The following is a 19988-nucleotide window of genomic DNA, read 5'->3' as shown; positions in this document are numbered from 1 at the left end:
TTTAGAGGGATATTATCATAAATTGAAGGTCCCTCTTGAGTAGAAATTGAATAGAGTTGGCTCAAGTTATTTTCTTCTTTCATTAAAAACACGGAATCTTAGAAATATTTTTCCTTCCCAAATTTTTCCAAAAAAATTATGCAATCCTAACCCAGCCTAAGTCTTTCATTTCTTCAATTTCACGCACAAAATGCCACAAGTAACACTCCCCTTCATTCATTTAATGGCGTTGAGGGAATCACTTTTAACAATCAAGGCATAAGAAGATCTTGATTAATGAGACTGATAACCTCCTGGAAGAGATTGAACTTCCAATATATTAGAATCTTGAATTCCAATCGGACTTAAAAAAAAGCCCACTCACAAGTCACAACTACCTAAGCATCACACAAGAGGCCCTCCATCCATACCAGTCCTGCCCGGGGTGCCTAAACTAGAGTTATCGAGATTCAACTTACTAAAATCATTAGGGTGGGGAATGAGTAATGTGAATTGACGTCAAAAAAGTGTCAAAAAGCATCAGACTTTAACCTTTTTTATGCCGATTCACGTTAGAGGAGTGTGAATCATCTTAGGGGGGGAGCGAATTTATCATCACCCATAATTTATAAACCATTGGATCTACTTCCACATGCAAGCTACGAAATTCAACCCATAATCTAGAATGACATGGGTTGGTCCTTTAACCCAACTGGGTTGCTATTTTAAAAAAAAAACTCAATTGGGTTCCTGAGCCCATTACAGGCCCAATCCAACCATAATAAATGCTACATCTTTCATCTTCTGATACCCAAATTACCCTTTAACACTAACCTATCAGCAGTCCATTTCATGTCCCTTTTCTTTATGTTGCAGAACCTTGGACTATCCAATGACGTACGCGTGACAAAATTTTGTTTTCTCATCAAACGCCACTTCTCAGGAATCCTTCAACAAAAAATAATCCAAGATACTCCTCCATTAACAAGACTCCTCACCCACCCAAAAACATGTCAAATCTGAAACCCAAAATTCTAAAGAGAAACCCAAAATTTGGTTTTGTTGAGCAAAAATGGCCGCCATTTCTACTCCTCTACTGGGTGACAACGTTGAAGGAGCCATTGACTACAAAGGCCGCCCTGTTACAAGATCTAATTCTGGTGGATGGAACTCTGCATTTTTCATCATCGGTATAAAAAAATTACCCCTTCACTTAATTTCATTTCTGTTCGTTTGATATTTGTGAGTCCAAAACCAACTATTGGACTCAAAATTAAACGTAAATTTGAGTCCATTAAGACCCTGTTCGTTTGAGAATATGATAACCAATGGTGAGCCTCCAAACCGATTATTAGACTCAAAATTAATGTAATTTGAGTCCAATAGTTGGTTTGGGTATTCACCATCGGTTGTCATAATCTCATAGAAACAGGGACTTATTGGTTTTGGGCTCACAATTGGTTGGCGTAATCTAAAACAAAAAGGGTCTTACCCATCTTCTTTTCTTTCTTTTTTTTTGAGCTGTAAGGGGTGGAGATGGCTGAGAGAAGTGCTTACATGGGCATATCTTCGAACCTTATAAGCTATCTGACTGGACCTCTTAGGCAATCCACTGCAATTGCTGCGGAGAACGTAAATGCGTGGGCTGGGGTTTCCGCTATGCTTCCTCTATTGGGAGCTTTCATTGCAGATTCTTATGTGGGTCGTTATCGAATGATCCTCTTTTCTTCAGCTCTCTATCTCATGGTACATTTGTTATTCACCATTTCTTAGATAATTTCTTCGTTAATTTGAAAAAGACTGCTTACATATTATTCATAAAAGAAAACGAGAAACCGTAACACTATCAGAAAAGAAAAACAGAAAGAGGGAAACAGTTAGTTAATTTGAGGAAACTCAAGCCTCCAATGAGTTAATTCGAGGAAATTCGGCCTCCAATATGCTAACTGTACTAAATTTGAAAAAAGACTGCTTGCATGTTATTCATAATTTGGAGCAGGGAAAAAAGTAGAAGGAATTATGCTTGGAAACGTCTCCGCATCCCTAGTTTAGAAAAAGCAGATAATCTTTCCAACAATCCTTTTCTATCTGCTTTTTGCAATAAAACTTGCGGCTGATCACATGTTTCACTTTCTCTCGAATACATGATTTCAAAGAATTACATCAAACCTTCACATATTTTGCCCCTCCCCTTTTTATAAACAAAACACAAAACCAAATAATAGCTAAACTCCACTACAATTAGTAGCTCCATGTAACACAATCATATTTTAACTATAATTCGAAAAATCAAAACCACCATAACAGCAACACCCCCCCCCCCCCCCCCTGCTTTTTCTTTTTTTTCCTGTTTTTGGTTGTGCCGTATCATTTATTGCTGATTTTCATCTAGGTCATTATCCAATGAAACTTTTTTGTTTCAATTGAGTATCAGTTTACACCTGTATTTCAAATTTCGAAAGAAAGGTTAGTAATGCACGTAACATCAAGGCCTAAGACTATGATTGATGGATTGAAATCAGTAGACAAAATCCAATTTGAATATTCCAATTTGAATAAGAAATGTATATGGGAACAAAAACATTACACCACCAACAATTCGAATTAGAATTCAAACACCATTAATTGCCGAGCTTTGTTTATCCTAAATTTCTAGATGGTAGAGTAAGGAATTAAATGGGGCAGTGATGTGGCGCCCTACTTGTGTGCATGGTTTTAAATTTCTCTGAAATTTCTCCGAAATGATTGAAATATTTCCATTTCCATCCCTACCAAACGAAATCCTTTGACGTCATTATTTTCCCCAAATTTTGATGAAAATTCTTGAAATTCGAGCGAAATTCCTGAAATTTGACCGAAATTTCCGAAATTCGACCAAAATTCTCACAATTCTACCGAAATTGTGAAATTCAACTGAAATGATCGTAACAACAAAAAATAGAAAGACATCATTTGCATTTCATTAATTTAGAGAATGATGTTTGTTAAGCAACATCATTCAACTGCACAACAAAGTAATTGTATCTTATGCATAGGATGTCAGATTGGAATGGGACAAGATAATACCTCGTAACTCTGTGTTATTGACATAGAGTTGGGGTCCTTAGAGAGGGGATACATGTCATTGTACTATCTTATACTTCCATTACATTATACTTCTTTACGGACATTGTTGTTCCCCAGATATGTGCGACAATGCATGTTATTAGGTGATCAATGTGATTGACCCATTATGGATGGCTTTCTTAATTATGTGATGATTTCTAATTATGTATTTATGCTTATTCTAGCATTTCCCAAAGTTTCATCTTAAAGTTTCATCATTTGCATATGTTTTAAGATTAAAAATTTCATCATTTGCATATGTTTCCGTGACTTTACAAAATCTTCACCGAAACTGAAATATTTCCGTTTCCGTGCAACCAAAACCGACACCAACACCGAAACCGAAATTTAAAACCTTGCTTGTGTGACGGAGATCAAAATACGCTTGTCGCTCGAACTTCGGAACTGCCAGAAGTTTACATTCATATCATGAGAGGGAACGCTTGAGACATTTGGACTTCCAGCATATGCATTATTTCCAACGCCCAGACAAAAGTTCGATGACGGTCGAATAATTTTGCCTACGTGTTGAAGAAACAAATAGAAGATAGAGCGGTTAAAAAGCAGTTGGTCAGTAACAACCAGAACCAGAGGGTATAAATACAAGTAGAAAATATTTTGAAAGCTCTCTCAAAATCAACATACAACTTGTATCTTTTCTTTTTATCTAGGAGTAGTTCGTGATATAGATCTCTTCTTCCCTCTATATTTTCTCCCTGTAATTCAAACTGTGTACGGTGAATGCACATTCAAGACATCAATGAACTTTGCCTCAAAGAAGGTATTCTCTAGTCATGCCCTTGGGTGAATTTCTTTTCTCTTTACATTAAATGAATTATTAAGTCCTTCACAAGGCATTCGAACCAACAATTGTTTGATCATGGTGCACACATTACTCGAATTCGAGGCACATTTTTACTAATTGGACAGGCATTCTAAAGCCTTCGATCAAAGGGTATTTCCTCTCTTATAAAAGTAGAGTGTAGGATTTTTGCACCAACAGTATCGCCTGGTTCGCTTCTCCTACCCATTTTTCTGTTTTTTAGTGTTCTATCATTGCACTCTGATGCTCTCATTTTGAACTGGGAAAACAGGCGTTAGGCATGTTGACTCTGTCAGTCGTGCTTCCTTCTCTCCGCCCACCTGATTGTGAAGTCAAAATGGGGGAGCAATTTTGCCCATCTCCTTCTCGGTTTCAAATCTTCTTCTTCTTCTCCTCTTTGTATATGGTTTCCCTTGCACAGGGTGGGCATAGGCCATGTGCCCAGGCTTTCGGAGCAGATCAGTTTGATGTACAAGATCCCAAAGAGAGCAAATCTATTAGCTCATTCTTCAATTGGTGGTACTTTGTGCTGTGTGTGTGGAACTCGATTTTTCTCGCCATTCTGAACTACATTCAAGATAGTCTGGGTTGGGGTCTTGGATTTGGAATTCCATTTATTTCCATGGCAGTTGCACTTGTTGTTTTCTTGGTCGGCACCAGAACATATCGCTTAAATCTTATGGAGGATAAAAGCCCATTTGTGAGAATTGCTCAGGTGTTCGTTGCGGCAGCTCGGAATCGAAATCGTCCAGCCCATTTGTCCATCACAGAGAAAACCCATCTTTTCTCTGCAGAAGATGAACCAAGAGAAACATCTCTTCTAGGAAGAAGCAGCCAATTCAAGTAAGGGAAACCAATTGCTTTTTTTTAACAAGGAAACAGACATTGGTAACTCCTTGCTTCTTCTTTTTTTTTTTTTCTGGTTTGGCTTTTACAACTCTAAACAAACTATCAAACAAAACAGAATGTGTTCCTTTCTGTATTACTATGTAGGTTTCTCGACCGAGCAATTGCCATTTCAGACAGTCCAGATTCTTTGAAGAAGAATTGGAAAGATTGTAGCATGAATCAAGTGGAAGAAGCGAAGGGAGTTCTGCGTTTGGCTCCAATATGGACAACCTGTTTGATATATGCATTAGTTTTTGTACAATCATCAACCTTCTTTACCAAGCAAGGCGCTACCCTTGAAAGAGGAATTGGTTCCAGCTTTCGAATTCCAGCTGCAGCCCTGCAATCACTTCTCGGAATCCCAGTCCTTATTCTTATCCCCATGTATGACAGTGTACTGATTCCAATAGCGAGAAAGTTTACGAGGATATCGTCCGGGATAACAATGCTTCAGAGGATTGGCATTGGGATATTTATCTCTATGATTACAATGGTGGTGGCAGCTCTAGTGGAGGAGCAAAGACTTATGGTTGCTATGGACTCTGGGCTGATTGACATGCCTTCGGTAACTCTTCCTATGAGTGTTTGGTGGTTGGTTCCTCAGTATATTCTGCTTGGAGCAGCGGATGCTTTTACGGTGGTTGGTTTGCAAGAATTCTTCTATGATCAAGTTCCTGATGAGCTGAGAAGTGTGGGAATGGCACTCTACCTCAGCATTTTCGGCATTGGAAGCTTTCTAAGTAGCTTTCTCATCTCTATAATTGAGAAGGCAACTGTGGGCAGTGGACAGAGCTGGTTCTCTAATAATCTCAATCGGGCGCATCTCGATTATTTCTATTGGCTTCTTGCTGGACTCAGCGCCCTTGAATTGGGCCTCTACTTGTATTTTGCCAAATCTTATGTCTATAAGACTAAGACGGGGCATGACATCCTGTAAGAAAAGATTCATGGGATTGTAAAATGAACATATCACCACTTTCTTTTGATCAGCCAAATAAGATTTTTGCTTGTGCTTCAGAGTTTTCATTTTTTGATAAAAAAAATCTCTTGAATTGGGCCTCTACTTGTACTTTTCCAAATCTTATGTCTATAAGACCAAGAGGGGGCATGGCATACTGTAAGTAAAGATTCATGGGATTGTAGAGTGGACATTGTTAGAATATGTGAGATCTCACCAATAGGTTAGATTAGGCAACTATGGTTTGATTAGGTAGAATAAAATCACATCTTCCAAGATTTGATTTGGATTAATTGAGGAAGATTATGCACGCAGGCTAGATTAGGTATTGAGATTATCTTCTCATATCTTGTCAAATCTCTTTCCATAAATCTTGTGATACTAGTTTCTATGTTTATCCTCTTGAGTGTTCTATATAAACACTCATTAGGCTTGATAGTAAGATAAGCAAAGATTAGTGGAAATCTTCAATATTTTAGAGACATGTCATTACCTTTTTATGATCAGCCAAACAAGACTGATGTTTGTGTTTGAATTTTCATTTCATGATCAAGAATCTCTTTGTTTTAGATTTTGAGAACCAATTGTCAGTCCAAAACTGATTATTGGTGCTCCTGAATCAACTGCATATTTACTCTTTTTCAACGAAAGAAAGTTGGTGGTTACCAGTAGGTTTACAGAGTGATGTTTAGTGGGTACAAGGTATGTTTTGTCACAAAAGATTAATACATACGAAGAGGAGTTGGGAGGAAGCTATTGCAGGGCTTATTTCCCCTTCTTTATTGTTGGTGTGGTGGGGCCAAGAGGTTTAAATATGGGAGTTGATTGAGAAGGTTCGGAAGAAGATATAGAAGATTGACAATTTCTGTTTTGATTAGGAAGATGGGGTATTTACCCAAAACTAAAGACTCCTAAACCCCTTCTCTAATTAAAAACCCGAAAATCCCTCTACACAATTTTTAGGGGAGATGAGGCTTCAAGAAAAGGGGTTTTGAGGGTTGGCCTAGTGAGTAATAGACATGAGAAGGGGGTGGAATAAGGAACCTGAATGAACTCGGCCCGTCTTAATTTTATAATAATTTTATTTCTATCTAATCTATCCCCATTATTTTATGGTGCATGATTTTCTGATTTTTACCTGGGCCAACCCAAACCCAATCCGAGGCTCAGGTTGAGTCGGGTTAGGGCTGATGTAATGCCACCTCCGGTTGGGTTTGGGTTATGGCATCAACCCAACCCAACCCTGCCCCAGTTAATTTGCTATAACTCAAATTAGTTCTAGCAACTATTTCCCCAAAATTGAGAGAAGCAAACCTAGGTTCATGAATATTTTGGCTCCGTCTTCATGTAAACAAACTCGTATTGAGAAAAGTATCATTGTTTTTGTTTGCATGAAACATGCAACCCTGTAGAAACAAACTCAAGAGCATTAACTTTTTTCTCTTTAAATTAATACTATTATATTAATTAATCTCTGTGAAATGATTATTGATGTGGGTGTATGAAGGGAAAGTGAAATCAGTGAAATATATATATATATATAGAGAGAGAGAGAGAGAGAGACAGGTAGAGCTTGATGGCGGTAAGAAATTTCATGTGAATATGCGAACGATTTGTTTACAGAAGAAGTCTAAACTGAAGGGAGCCCTTGCAAAAAAGGGGTGAAAGGGCTCTCCCACTGGCTGCACATCACCATCATGTTTGAGTTTTCAGCCTTTATTAATGCATGATGGTGATACGTAGCCAATAGGAGAGCCCTTTCACGCCTTTTTGAAAGGGCTCCCTTCAGTCTAGAATTCCTCCTGTTTTTATATTTAATTAAGCGATTCTCTTTCTTTTGTTATTTTTAATACATTTCTAATCTAAATGAGAAAGGAAAGCTATGTTTTTGGCAGTTCTTGAGGCATATGTCCCACTTGCTTTTGATGTTTATTGCAATTTTTAATTTATTATTGATGACTTTTATGCATTCAGCTGAGTTTGAGAGGTGTTAATATCAAATGCAGAGGGGTGCAAATGAGTGATCCCAACATAACAAAGGTTTTGGTGTAAAGAAATCTGGTCTAGCTTCTTCTATGCGGGTCTAAGATGCTCCTTGTTTTATCATGTGTCATCTTATTAATTAACAAGATAAAATCTAGGGTAGACTGTGTAGGTTTTTTATTTTACTTTATCATTAGGGGCTAAAACAAATTAATAAAAAATAAAATACGGACAATATAGTAAATATAGCCTATCATTTATGTTTTTTGTTTTGTGTCGGTTGGAGGAAAGCCGTTGATTACGACATCAGTCCACATGTGCGTAGGATAGAGCTCCAGTTGTTCCTTTACATGGATTGTTGAGGTTCTTTATTTGACAATGGACGATGAATGGGGGAAGGCCAAATCAAGTTACCAAACCAAAGGGGGAGAAGGAGAAGTGACTGAATGCCTTTTCTTGAGTGTATAGACCCCTTTTCATAGAGACGGAGATCCACGATCTTGGATATATCAATTAGGCCTTTAATTTAGCTCACGTGGAGCGTGATAGATGGAAAATAAAATTGTGGAGATACGATTTCCGATGATTCTGGGCGGAGATCTTGGATGGTGGCCTGGGTGGGAAGTTTGAATTTTGAATATCGCGCCTGGCGTGCAACGCTAGTCTGGATTGGTCGCACAATGGCGAGATTTCCGTGATTGTGCTTGACTTCTTTTGAGGTTCGTTACCGTATGAAGGTGTAGTCTTATGGCTGTGGTTCGCTAAGAAGTGCTGCTTGTGGAGGTCAACGTCTAGCCGAATGACGAATGATGGATTTGAGGGTCGGTACCGTATATACCAATTTTACCCCTAACAGCATGAAACATGCAAACCTGTAGAAACTTGAATAATGCAATCATCATTAAAGAAAGGAAACACTAGTTTTAACAATACATGCCCATTTCATAGGTAATCAGAAGGAGATTCCACAAAGCCTACAAAATTTCGACAACCCATCTCTCTCCTTCTTCCTGCAATCTTTCTAAAGAGTTTTGTAATTACGTCCTTGTCTTGTTTTACTTATATGGTTTCATGTAGAAAGCCAGAAAATTATCTCCCCCACAGCTAGCTTGTAGATTTCTTCCACCACAAATGTCTCTGAGAATTGGTTGGAAACTTCGCTTGCCTGTTCGACAAAACCCATCATAAATTTAGCTCGGTACCAGTAAAGAAACTACAATTGATGGTTGATAACTTTGATTGAAATTACCCACAAAATCATTGTCATACACAAAAATGTTTTATGGCGGCCTCTTTGGATACCCTACAAACATATTTGCATATAGAGGGCGTAAAGAGGCGAAAAGCTGGAATCTGTTCCCATCCCAAGAGGTGATATATATTCTGATTACGCCCCAGACCTATTGAATTTTTTAATTAAATCTTTTATTTTATTTTTTCTTCCATTCCGTTTCCAAGGACTTAGGATAAGAATGAATAAGATGCCAATTTCGATTCCAGATTTCAGCAATCCAAACTCAGCCTTTTAATGGGAAAATTTGGGATGTCTCGAAGGTCATTTAAAACCTTATAATTGTAAATTTTCCCTCAGCTTCTTAATACATCATATCCATTTATATAATATATAATGGGAAAACTTGGGCACCCCCAAGATCATTTAAAACTTTCTGAGGGTAAATTTCCTTAAGCTATTAAATAACTTATAAATGTAAATTTCTCTATTATCACACCATCCAAATCCAAGAATTTTTTGTCACCCGAGCACAAAAAAAAAATCAAAGAAAGGTGACTCCTATGCTGTATGAAGGTCGCGCCTACATATTTAATCAAACATGATCGAATCCATTGAGCTGGTAGGCAACCACAAGTCTCGACCATTACAATATCCATCTTAATTATAAGATGAACTTGGGACCTTGTTCAAGTAAGGCATCTTTTAGGAGGTTGCCAAAAAAATCTTTGAATTAATTTTGTCGGCATTAATCTTACAAATGGTAGGTGTGGATATCGCGTCTGACCAAGATCATGAGTTCTCCTCACGAAGATCTCCATCACATTGAACTGTATCAGGGATTCAAGATTGATCATTAAGAACATATCTTAGTCTTGATCGAAAAGGTATGCGATGTGGGTTCCAAGAATGATCATCAAGATCATATCGTCTTAGTGTCAATCACAAATGTAGACTATGTGGGACTCAAAATTGATCAAGTCCGTATCTTAACATTTATTGTCTAGGTATAGTGAACTCATAAATATAAGTTGTTGAATCTTCCTGTTCTTATTTTCACTTCCTAAAACATTAATGCCTATTTAGAAGCATAAAAAGATGCCCTAATTGCTTAAGTAGAAAAGGTCATGAGTATTGAGCTCATTTAATAAATTCTTAGTGAATCATTTCTCAAGTTCTTGTCAGTCTTGTTTTGCTTGAGACTAGGCGGTTTGTCCTCCTCTTGGTTTTTTTCACAATATATATAAATTTTTTAGGTCTTTCCTGGGGCCACGCGGCCACATTATTTTCCTGGTTAAAAAATAAATGTTCTTGTGAATTGTACACTAGGAAAGAAAAAAGTCTAGGATTTTCCATTTTAAATCCATTTGATATAATGGAGAAATGAGTTAAAAGAAAATGAAAGGAATCTAAAGATGAGAACCTATAAGCGAGGCAAATAGACTTACCCGGGCATGGATCATGTACATACTTCTGAAATAATCTGAAGATATGTTGGTAGTTATAACGTCCAGCTTATGCTTCTCAAGTATGTAGAAAATGGTGGGCGAGAGCCCTGGTTTCTTAGCTGTGCAGATGCTAATATGGGCTTCATCGCCGCAAATGCTCAAGATGACATTGGGCGAAGACCATGTCTGAAAGCCATAGTAAGGAAATTGAGGAACCATCGAAGCAACAGAGGATGGGTTCATCAAATCCCAACTCTTAGAAGCTCCTTGATCAGCCAAAAACGCCTCTCTCGAGTCATTCGTCGATCCCTTGTTGTCATTCGTCGCCCCTCTTATCATTTCAAGCTTTTGTTTCTGGAGTTTCTGAAGAGAGTGTTGAAGAGTTTTTATGTAACTCACTGCTTCATCGACAATGGTGGATTTGTCGGCCTGTAAGGATAAAGATAATAACCAAAATGTAAAATGATACGAGTTTAGAAGTTTTTTGTAAATTCAATTACATAGAATGTAAAGAAGAATTAGAAAAGAAGAGTAAGGAGCTCTTTGGATGTCCTTATCCGTAGATAAAATTATGTTATATTTTAATCATGTTCGCAAATAGGAAATTAAGCCCTCTTTGGAAGTCATTTAGTATGTTTTTAAAAACTGAGAGTTCTCTACTATCTCAAAATATGCTTAACCACGATATGCAGCCTATGACAAAATGAGAAGCAAGAAACACAAAACATACAAAGCAAGAACGCAAGATTTACATGATTCAACAGTGTGGCTAGCTATGTCCACGAAAGAATAGAGTTTCATCAGTTCGATTAGTGTTACAAAATTCTGTTTTCTGAGAATTTGTATGATGAAAGGCCGTATAAACACTTAAAGGTGTACGTCAGAATTACCACCCTTTATATTTGATCCAACAACAGCTCCTTAAAAAGTGAGCTGTTGTTGGATCAAATATCAAGTATGGGATGATGGGTACATGTTTATACGGCCCTTCATCATATAATTTCTCCTCTTTTCTTTCCTCTCGGTGATGACCCTAACTTTTAGCTTATATGTTAATCTTGTTCGCAAATAGGCAATTAAGCCCTCTTTGGAAGTCATTTAGTATGTTGTTAAAAATGGAGAGTTCTCTACTATCTCAAACCATGTGTAACCATGATGTTCAGCCTACAACCAGATGAGAAGCAAGAAACACAAAACATACAAAACAAGAACACAAGATTTACATGATTCAACAGTGTGGCTATGTCCACGAAAGAAGATAGTTTCGTTAGTCCAATTAGGGTTACAAAATTCTCTTTTCTTTCCTATCTGTAAAGAAGCACACAAAAGACCTCTCTCTATGGTGACCCTAATATGTAGCTTACATGTTGATGTCACTAGAGCAAGAAATAGCCGAATTACCATTTTACCGCAAACTAAAAATTGAATTTTTCTAAGCCGTTGCCCTGGAAATCTCGACAGGGGCTCATTGCCCCCTGCACCTTTAGCTCAACCTGTGTGTGCGTCGCTCCCATTAGTCTGTCAAGTTGATGAATTACTTCTAGAGTACAAGACATGTGCACAGCAAAAATCATTTATAAAATTATTATAATCATGATTTGAAACTAATCGTTTTTAAATTTAAAACCATTTGCAAATAATTTTTAGAGGTATCCAAAGAGGGACCAATGCTTTACCATTTACACAAATGAAAAATGGAACACAGAAATTTCGCAGCCCCATGCTCATATATATATATATATATATATATATATATATATATATATATATATATATATATATATATATATATATATATATATTATTGATACTTGCACCCTCCTTAGGTACCAGTTAAATCCTGGCCTCCCTTGTTTCAACTAGTTTTTTAGTATTTCCGGGTGCGTGGGTTATTCTACGCCTGTAGAATTAAAGAGATCAACTTGAAAGTTTAAGATCGTGGCACTTTGCATGTGACTTGATGCATTTCCTATGGTCAGAGGTCTTGAACCAGTGTGTGGTTACTATGGCAGATTCCTGATTTACTACTTGAAATCCATGAAAACTTTTAAGGAACCGTTTAGATACATAGATTTTATAATCAGGATTTTAAAATGTAAAACCTGGATTTTATAAGCTAAAACCTGGTTATTATAAGCTAAAACCTGCATTTTACAATCCTGGAAATGTATCCAAGTTTTAGCTTATAAAAGCCAGCTTTTAGCTTTTAAAATCCAGGATTTAGCTTGAAAAATCTGGGATCTTAATTCTTAAACATCCCAAGGTAGGCAAACTCAGTAAAAATATTTTAGCAAAAAGAGGAGTCTGATTCTGATCCAACCCATTTCGATACGCGTTTCTTTTCATTTCTTATTTCCATTAAATTTTAAATATTAAGACACCCATGTACATAATTATATCTCAAAAATAGAACATAATAGATTTAAATAAAAGAAATCTTGTGCAACATCTTGCATGAAAGAAAAATGAACTATGTGAAAAGCTTTAGCCATAGAATTACAAGAGCAAAGGTAACCCTAATCACTAGGTCTCTCATTAAAAAAAAGAAGAGAAAAAAAAAAAAAAAAACATGCAATCTAGTTTGATGTATAATTAAGCTTCAAAAGGGAAATGAAAAGAAAACAACAACAAAAGCAAAGGTAACCCTAACCCATAAAAAAGAAGAGAAGAAGGAATCTAGTTCAATGTATAAGTTTAGATACAGCCAACATAAAGATCAAACATGTAAGACCACTATTGAAAACATAAAAAGATTTTAAATAGGAAAAAAAATGGCTATTACTTTTGGTTGCAAAAGTAATAAAAATAAGGAGATTTCATCCTTTTAAATCCTTAATAAAAATAAATTATGTAGTTACCTTGGCAGGTAGATGAGGAAGCAAAGCATGAAGGTTGGAGAACATATTCCTCATCTTCTTCCTCCTCTCTCTTTCAGTCCATATATGTATCTCATGGTCTGATTCACCACCTTTAGATTCATTCCATTCCCTTTCCTTGTTCTTCTTCGGAATCCCATTCCGGGTTCTTTTCTGACTAACTATAGGCGTCGCCATCGGGCTATTATTCGAGCTCGATTCCGGCGGTTTTTTCGTAGATTTCTCGTCGCTACCACCTGAATTATCTGAATTGGAGAAAGCCCATGAATGAGTTTCCAAGAAGAAGCTAAAATGGTCTTGTTCAGACATGGGTTGAGAGAGAGAGAGGAGGGGGGAGAGACGTTTAAAAAGGTGGCAATGTTACAGGAAAGAGCCCAAAATACAATCATAAGGCAATGCCGTTATTGGCTTCCAAACAAAAACGGATAGCAATGAAAGAGGTACAGAGATTCTTTGAGGGTGGGACCCTGTGGGGAGAATGAAATAAGGATGGGTTGATGCTCAATTTGCGAGAATGCCACTGCCTTGTTGAAATTACTAATTTTCAATCGTGGATTCTTTTCTGCCATGTTTGGCAACCATATTTTTTTTCATGGAATATTAGTTTTTCATGTGTTTGAGGGAGGGGAGGGTGGGTGGGAGGAGACACTTGAGAGGGCATTAGTGAGTAGGGTGAGAGAAAAAAAAACAAGGAAAAAATAAATCATATTTTGCGTGAATGAGAGCCTTTCCTCACTAGCGCCCTCTTACAGGGGCGGAGCCAGGAATTAACAGTTGGGGGGGCCGGATTAATTTACACTGTTCGGCATTGGTCATTGGGGGGCCATGGCCACTAAACTAGTTAGGCATGCATGTATACCCATGCACCCATAAAAGGAATTTTGCAAGTCATGGGGGGGCCATGGCCCCCCTCAAGCTATATGTGCTTCCGCCCCTGCCCTCTTAGATCTCTAGCTCTCCAGCCCTCTCTCAAATTTGAGTAACCCAATTTTCCATGGAAAAAAAATTCTTGATTGCCATATGGCCATCATTTATTATTTTTCCAGCTTTACCTCCTTTTTCCCATTCTATAATTAATGATAATTACACGAGATTGTTTGCCTATAGTCAATTCAGTCTAGAGACAAAACTCTAGAGGAGGAAACAATACAGCACAAAAAATTTGTGGAGGATAGTATTCTCTATCATGTGTTTTGGGCTTTTTTTTCTTGCAAGAGAAGAAAAGGATTTACCATTGTCTTCTAGAAATATAACCATGAATCGAGAATGAGTATGATGTGTGTAAAGGTATACATATAGCTAGTCTGGTTAGTTATTGTGGTACGACTTAAGAAAACCATTCAAATACTCCTGGTAAAGAAATTATTTTCAGTAATGCTGGTTAATACAATCAACCCTAGATAGTTCTTATATAGAGTACTTAAGGGATACATGGAAATTAAGATAAGGATAAACATATAGAGAATGATAATCCTAATCTAACATAATTGCTTACATCTAGCTTAGTTGTCAAATCTGATATCTTGATGATCCAACGGTTGGATCTCACCAAATGTGATATATTCTAATATGCCCCCTCAAACGTATGTGATGATTGGTGACTAATCCATGTTGCCGAATGTCAACTGATGATGGTGACTGATAGGGGTGGACATGGTTCGGTTTTGGGCTAAACCCAGAACCGAACAATGTATAATTGGTTCCCTGGAATTGGAACCAGAACCGAACCATATATGTGTGGAACCGAACCGAACCAGAACCATATATAATCGGTTCGGTTCGGTTCGGTTCTGAGTTTACCCAACCGAACTACAAACAGCCAAACAGGTATATATCCCTATCAAACATGCCCTGTCAAATTATATGTGAACATGTATATATGGACTACAAACAGGTATATACTATTCGTATCAAAGTTTTGGGCAATTCCTAATATATAATATCCAATGCATATCAAAGTTGGGATAACATTTATATATGTGGACTACAAATAGGCCCTATCAAATTATATATGAAGTTATGAACTACAAATCGGTAAAAGGGGGGTGAGTTAAAATTTTAAAGGCAAAGGAAAACGTTACAGAGGGGTGAATTAAATGGGGGAGGACTGATTTTATCAAATCCCTAAGTAAGTACTAAGTAATGTCGGTTCTCGGTTCCGGGATCCCAAACCCAGAACCGAACCGAACCAAATGTGCCGGTTCGGTTCGGTTCCCCGGTTCGAACCGGAACCATGTCCACCCCTAGTGAGTGATGTCGGTTGCTGAAGAAGGTATGCTTGTAAGATGAGTAGTGAAGAGGGATTACAAAGGCTAATGGGCCATACTAGACCATTATTACTTCAATTGGGTGATGGATGTGGCTCGAGCCTCAATGTGGAAAATGTCATTATGGGCCAGTGCTGTAATGGGCAAGTCATCATGTACTGATCTTCATGAAATGTAGAATTACTATTTAGGCTCACACCTGAAAAAAAAAAGAAAAAAGATGTGCCTCAATTGAAAAGAACTCATATTTCAGGTATTTCAACGAAAATAGAATAATAAAGGAAATAGAAATCGAGAGGGTCGAAAAAGTATGTTTTTGAAAAATAAAAAAGAAATTGTGAGGAGAAGCGAAGGGTAGCGATTGGGAAGCGTGATGATAAATATTGGCGGAAAAAACACAATTGTACGTATAGATTTTAACAATGCAAGAAATTATTTTGATTGAGGAGTATTATTGATAGCAATTATCTTGCATACAATGATGGGACGGGTATTTGTAGGAAAATGAGGTGATTCAAAAATACATAAAATTTTAAAGAAATTGGAATAGCAATTTCGCAAAAAACCATTTCTCAGCTCACTTTTGTAGAAGAGAACATCCGCCTCACATGAATTAAACAAATAAGACAAAATCTGCTACGAGGTGGTTATTCTCTCTTGAAAAAGTGAGTCCCGACGCAAAATGGTTTTATGCTAAATTGCCCAATAAGTCCCCTTCTCGAAAGATAAAAGAAGGATGTTGCATTTTTTCAGCTTCTAACTTGGATACATCCATTAATCACCAACAACCAACTTGATGATAGGATTTCTCTTAGTAGAGCGAACCAAAAAGGAGAAAGGGGGTTGGGTTTTCGGCAACAAGGATGATGTTTTGGGGTGAGGAGGGGCTTGTCAAGGGAGGTCGAGGTTGCTAAGGAATTGATCTGGTGGTTGCCGAAGGGTATAAGATAAAAGATAAAAATAGGGAAATGATATCAGCGCAACCATATTTTGAAATTTTTCACTAACCCCATCTTGTCTTTTAGTATTTAAAGAGCTGTCAAAAGATTATCACATTTCCCAAAAAGCTCTCACTAGCCAATTAAAGAAGAAAAGACTGTTGGGTTCACGCAAATATCAAAATATGGTTGTGCTGATAACATTTCCCTAAAACTAATGTAAAGATGGTGATGTGTTTACTGAAGTCTGAGACCCAAAAATCGATCGAAAGCTATGCTATATGCGTCTTCTGGGTAGTTGTCATAACATCTTCCAAATGTCTTTTGCTCCCGTCGGTTCTTACTCTGTGAGCTTACTTTGGATGATGGTTTCATGCAATGTGCGCGCTACGTACTTACGATGGGGTACCTGCCCATGTCTCTCCGCCCACGTCTCTCCGTACCGTATTTTCCTTGATCTCGAGATCATCTCAACACTTGACAGGGCCATGGCCTTCAAATTGTCACTTATTTTCCTGCCAAATAGTGAGAGCTGGCTTACGCATATTTGGTCTCATGAAATAATTACAAACTACTCAGTTCCGGGGCTATATAAATTTGCTAAATTATTTCAAACGACTTAATGCACTACCATATTTTTATATTGGCACTATTATCTACATTTTACATTTTGTAACCTGCTGTCAATGGCAGTTACAATTCCCAAAAAGCTCTTAGCAGCCAATAAATAAGTGCACAACAATGTGATCAGTGTCATTATCAAAATATGGCAGTGCCAATGTATCAGTCTCGTGCATGTGTGTGTGTGTGTGTGTGTGAGAGAGAGAGAGAGATTGCTTCCGGTAATGAGTCTGTATGGAAATATTAAAACAACTGAGTTTAAAATGTTGTAAACTGCATTGATGTTGTAGTAAGTAGTAACCCAAATCTGAAAAGCTCAATCACACGCATTTAAAGAAAATAACAGTAGGTGCAATTTGTGTAATTTTGGCTAAACACGGGGGCATCTATACCAAAATCCACACAAAGGCGTCATGATTTAGCCGTTATTTATAAAGAAATCTGGCACTGAAAGTGCGGGTGGCTGGGCTGGCTACCTCTTTTCAGATGCATTCTGTTAATGGCCCAATACTAGAAAACAACTAGGAAAAGGAGGAAAATATTCTAGCTGTTACGAAGGGAAATGATATCAGCACGACCATGTTTTATAACTGCACAAACTTAGCACTTCTTTCCCATTTTAAGTGGCTTGTCAGAGCTTTTTTGGGAGCTGTAATAACCTTTGACATCTTTAACTAATAAAAGATAAGAAGAGTTAGTGCAATTATTAAAACATGGTCGTCATTTCCCTATTCTTCTCTATGTATCCATTTTCTTTTGGGAAGTGCTATATCCGCCCCTTATGATCACCGGGAACACCCCCTGTCAGTGTTTGTGGCAATCAAGGGGCATTGAATTCTTCTGACATAAGTACAACAGCCCCTCTTTAAGTCTTTAGTCATTGATAACAGGGGGTGTTCCCGGTGATCAAAAGGGGCGAATATATCATTTCCCTTTCTTTTTACTCTTACTCAGATTCTTTTTGCTTCTTCTTCATAGATATTAATTTCTCTTTGTATTTTGTTTTTTATTCAAAAAAAAGGGGAAACACTTTCTCAGTTTTTGTCAGGTTCACCAACTTGGCATGAGATTTGATCATTTGAAAATATTGTACTCTTTTTTCGAATTTCTCATACCTTTTATTTTTGTTGCAGATTCTTTGAGAGCATAGAGTGTCGCTGTTAAGTTCCCTTGTGTCGCCTCATGATATCGTCACAAGTCACAACTAACACCCTGGCCAAGGAAAATCCCCGAAGCCACTTACCTTTTATGCTCTGTTTGGTTGCCGGGTTTTTTTTGTTCCCGGGAGTTATGTGGGAGAAAAAAATACCCTGGGAGATAGGTGGGAAAAAAAAAGTCCTGGAAGTATCCTGGTAAAATAAAAATCCCATGTTTGGTTATGTGGGAGAAAAAAATACCCTGGGAGATATGGTGGGAGAAAAAAAAACCTTTGTTTGGTTGCTTGAACTGTTGGGTAGAAAAAAATTCTTCTCAAGCTTATTTTTGGTTCCTGAGTTTATTTTTGTTCCTGGGGTTATCTTGGGATGGGATGAAAAGGCAATCATTACAAAAGTGGGATTAAAAAATTCACCCCACAAGTAATCATTACAAGAGTGGGATTAAAATAAACCTAGTGCTAAAAGGCAACCAAACATGGGATGGGACCAAAATTTAACTTACTCTCCCACAAAACTCCCAGGCACAAAAAAAACCCAGCACCCAAAATTTAACTTAATGAAAATGCCCAAAGTTTCTTAAACTAGGAAAATATACGTATGGGTGCAACTTGGGTAGGGTTCAACCAGACTTTGGCTTGGGTTGGGCTGGGCTAGAGTTGGGAAAAGCTAACCTGATTAAATTTTGGGTTGGGTAAGGGTGGAGGCCTTGGCAACCCGACCTGACTTGAACCCAACCTCTGTCCTCTAATTTTGTCATGAGTTTTCTTTAGGTTATTTTCTGTTTGGCCCAGCTGAACCGGAACCAATCCGACCTGATTTCAATTTTGATGGGTTGGGCTAGGATTAGGGTTGAAATATTTAGAGGTGGGTTGGGTTAGCGTTGACCATCCTTAACCCGAGGCTCGGGTTGGGTCAGGTTATGGTTGAGGGAATGCAATCCCAGGTTGGGCAAGGGCTGGCCTCAACCCTATGTCCCTACCCAACCCGACCTAATATAGGGCAATGCTATCTCTTTCTTCTGGAAGTTACTGCCGTTATACTGGAAAATAGAGAATCCAACAAATGGTATTACACATGCATTTATATATCATTCATTCTATTTTAATCCATGATATGATACACCTCCAAAACCCATAAGAGATGGTGCAAAGAACTTTCAAAAATTGAAATCCTAGCAACCCCAATCCTTCAATCACAATTTTGTAATATTGATAGCGACAGAGAACACTCCATATCAAACTAAAATGCCCGAGCTTCTTTAAGCGTAGAAAGGCAAAACCTAAAATTTAACCAAAAAGCGTATGTTTGAACCAACCCTCTTGTTTGAATCAAATATATGAAACTCGAAGGAGGGGGTGGGGGGGTGCTGCACATTGTAGAAACCTTTTATAGGTCGGGTGGTTAGGAGCATACTCCTAACCAACCCTCTTATAGGTCGGGTGGTTAGGAGCATCCTATAGAAATGATTATGGGATACACCATATTTATGTTGTGACCCAACAAACGAACGGTTCTGATCCGGCCTAAAAAAGTAGAGTAGGGGCCCTTAATGGACGTGGCTTCACAGAAGATGATCTACCCATTCACGCATTGAACATTGATACGGGCCTAAAACAGTAGGAGCCCTTAATGGACGGCTCAGATGTGATCCCGTGTAATATAATGTAGCACACCTACTATATCATAGTGGCTCTTAAACATCAATAATCTGAAC

The 19988-nt window shown here is 37.7% G+C and overlaps 2 protein-coding genes across 3 annotated transcripts; one reads left to right on the top strand and one right to left on the bottom strand.

Moving 5' to 3' along the window:
• Positions 1 to 883: 883 nt before the first annotated feature.
• Positions 884 to 5812, top strand: LOC143881939 (protein NRT1/ PTR FAMILY 5.10-like). 2 transcript variants are annotated; one of them, XM_077385286.1, is made up of 4 exons: positions 884 to 1169; positions 1508 to 1725; positions 4179 to 4750; positions 4901 to 5812. In XM_077385286.1, exons 1-4 carry the CDS (start codon positions 1052 to 1054, stop codon positions 5730 to 5732), a joined length of 1740 nt encoding a protein of 579 aa, XP_077241401.1. In that variant the 5' UTR covers positions 884 to 1051; the 3' UTR covers positions 5733 to 5812. The 2 variants fall into 2 exon arrangements, with proteins under 2 accessions (XP_077241401.1, XP_077241402.1); XM_077385287.1 differs by having other exon boundaries at positions 1043 to 1169; positions 1501 to 1725.
• Positions 5813 to 8618: 2806 nt separating this feature from the next.
• On the bottom strand, positions 8619 to 13600 carry LOC143880997 (transcription factor bHLH95-like). Its single transcript, XM_077383974.1, has 3 exons — positions 13274 to 13600; positions 10416 to 10844; positions 8619 to 8901 (listed from the first exon to the last, which is right to left on the bottom strand). The coding sequence occupies exons 1-3, from the start codon at positions 13598 to 13600 to the stop codon at positions 8806 to 8808; spliced, it is 852 nt and encodes a 283-aa protein (XP_077240089.1). The 3' UTR covers positions 8619 to 8805.
• Positions 13601 to 19988: the final 6388 nt, after the last annotated feature.

The sequence above is a fragment of the Tasmannia lanceolata genome, unplaced genomic scaffold, assembly GCF_043159265.1.
Source record: "Tasmannia lanceolata isolate RefF3 unplaced genomic scaffold, GAP_Taslan_0.1 ptg000007l, whole genome shotgun sequence".
NCBI lineage: Eukaryota > Viridiplantae > Streptophyta > Magnoliopsida > Canellales > Winteraceae > Tasmannia > Tasmannia lanceolata.
Note: the sequence above shows the minus strand (reverse complement) of the source record. Positions and strands in the feature narration are given on the sequence as shown.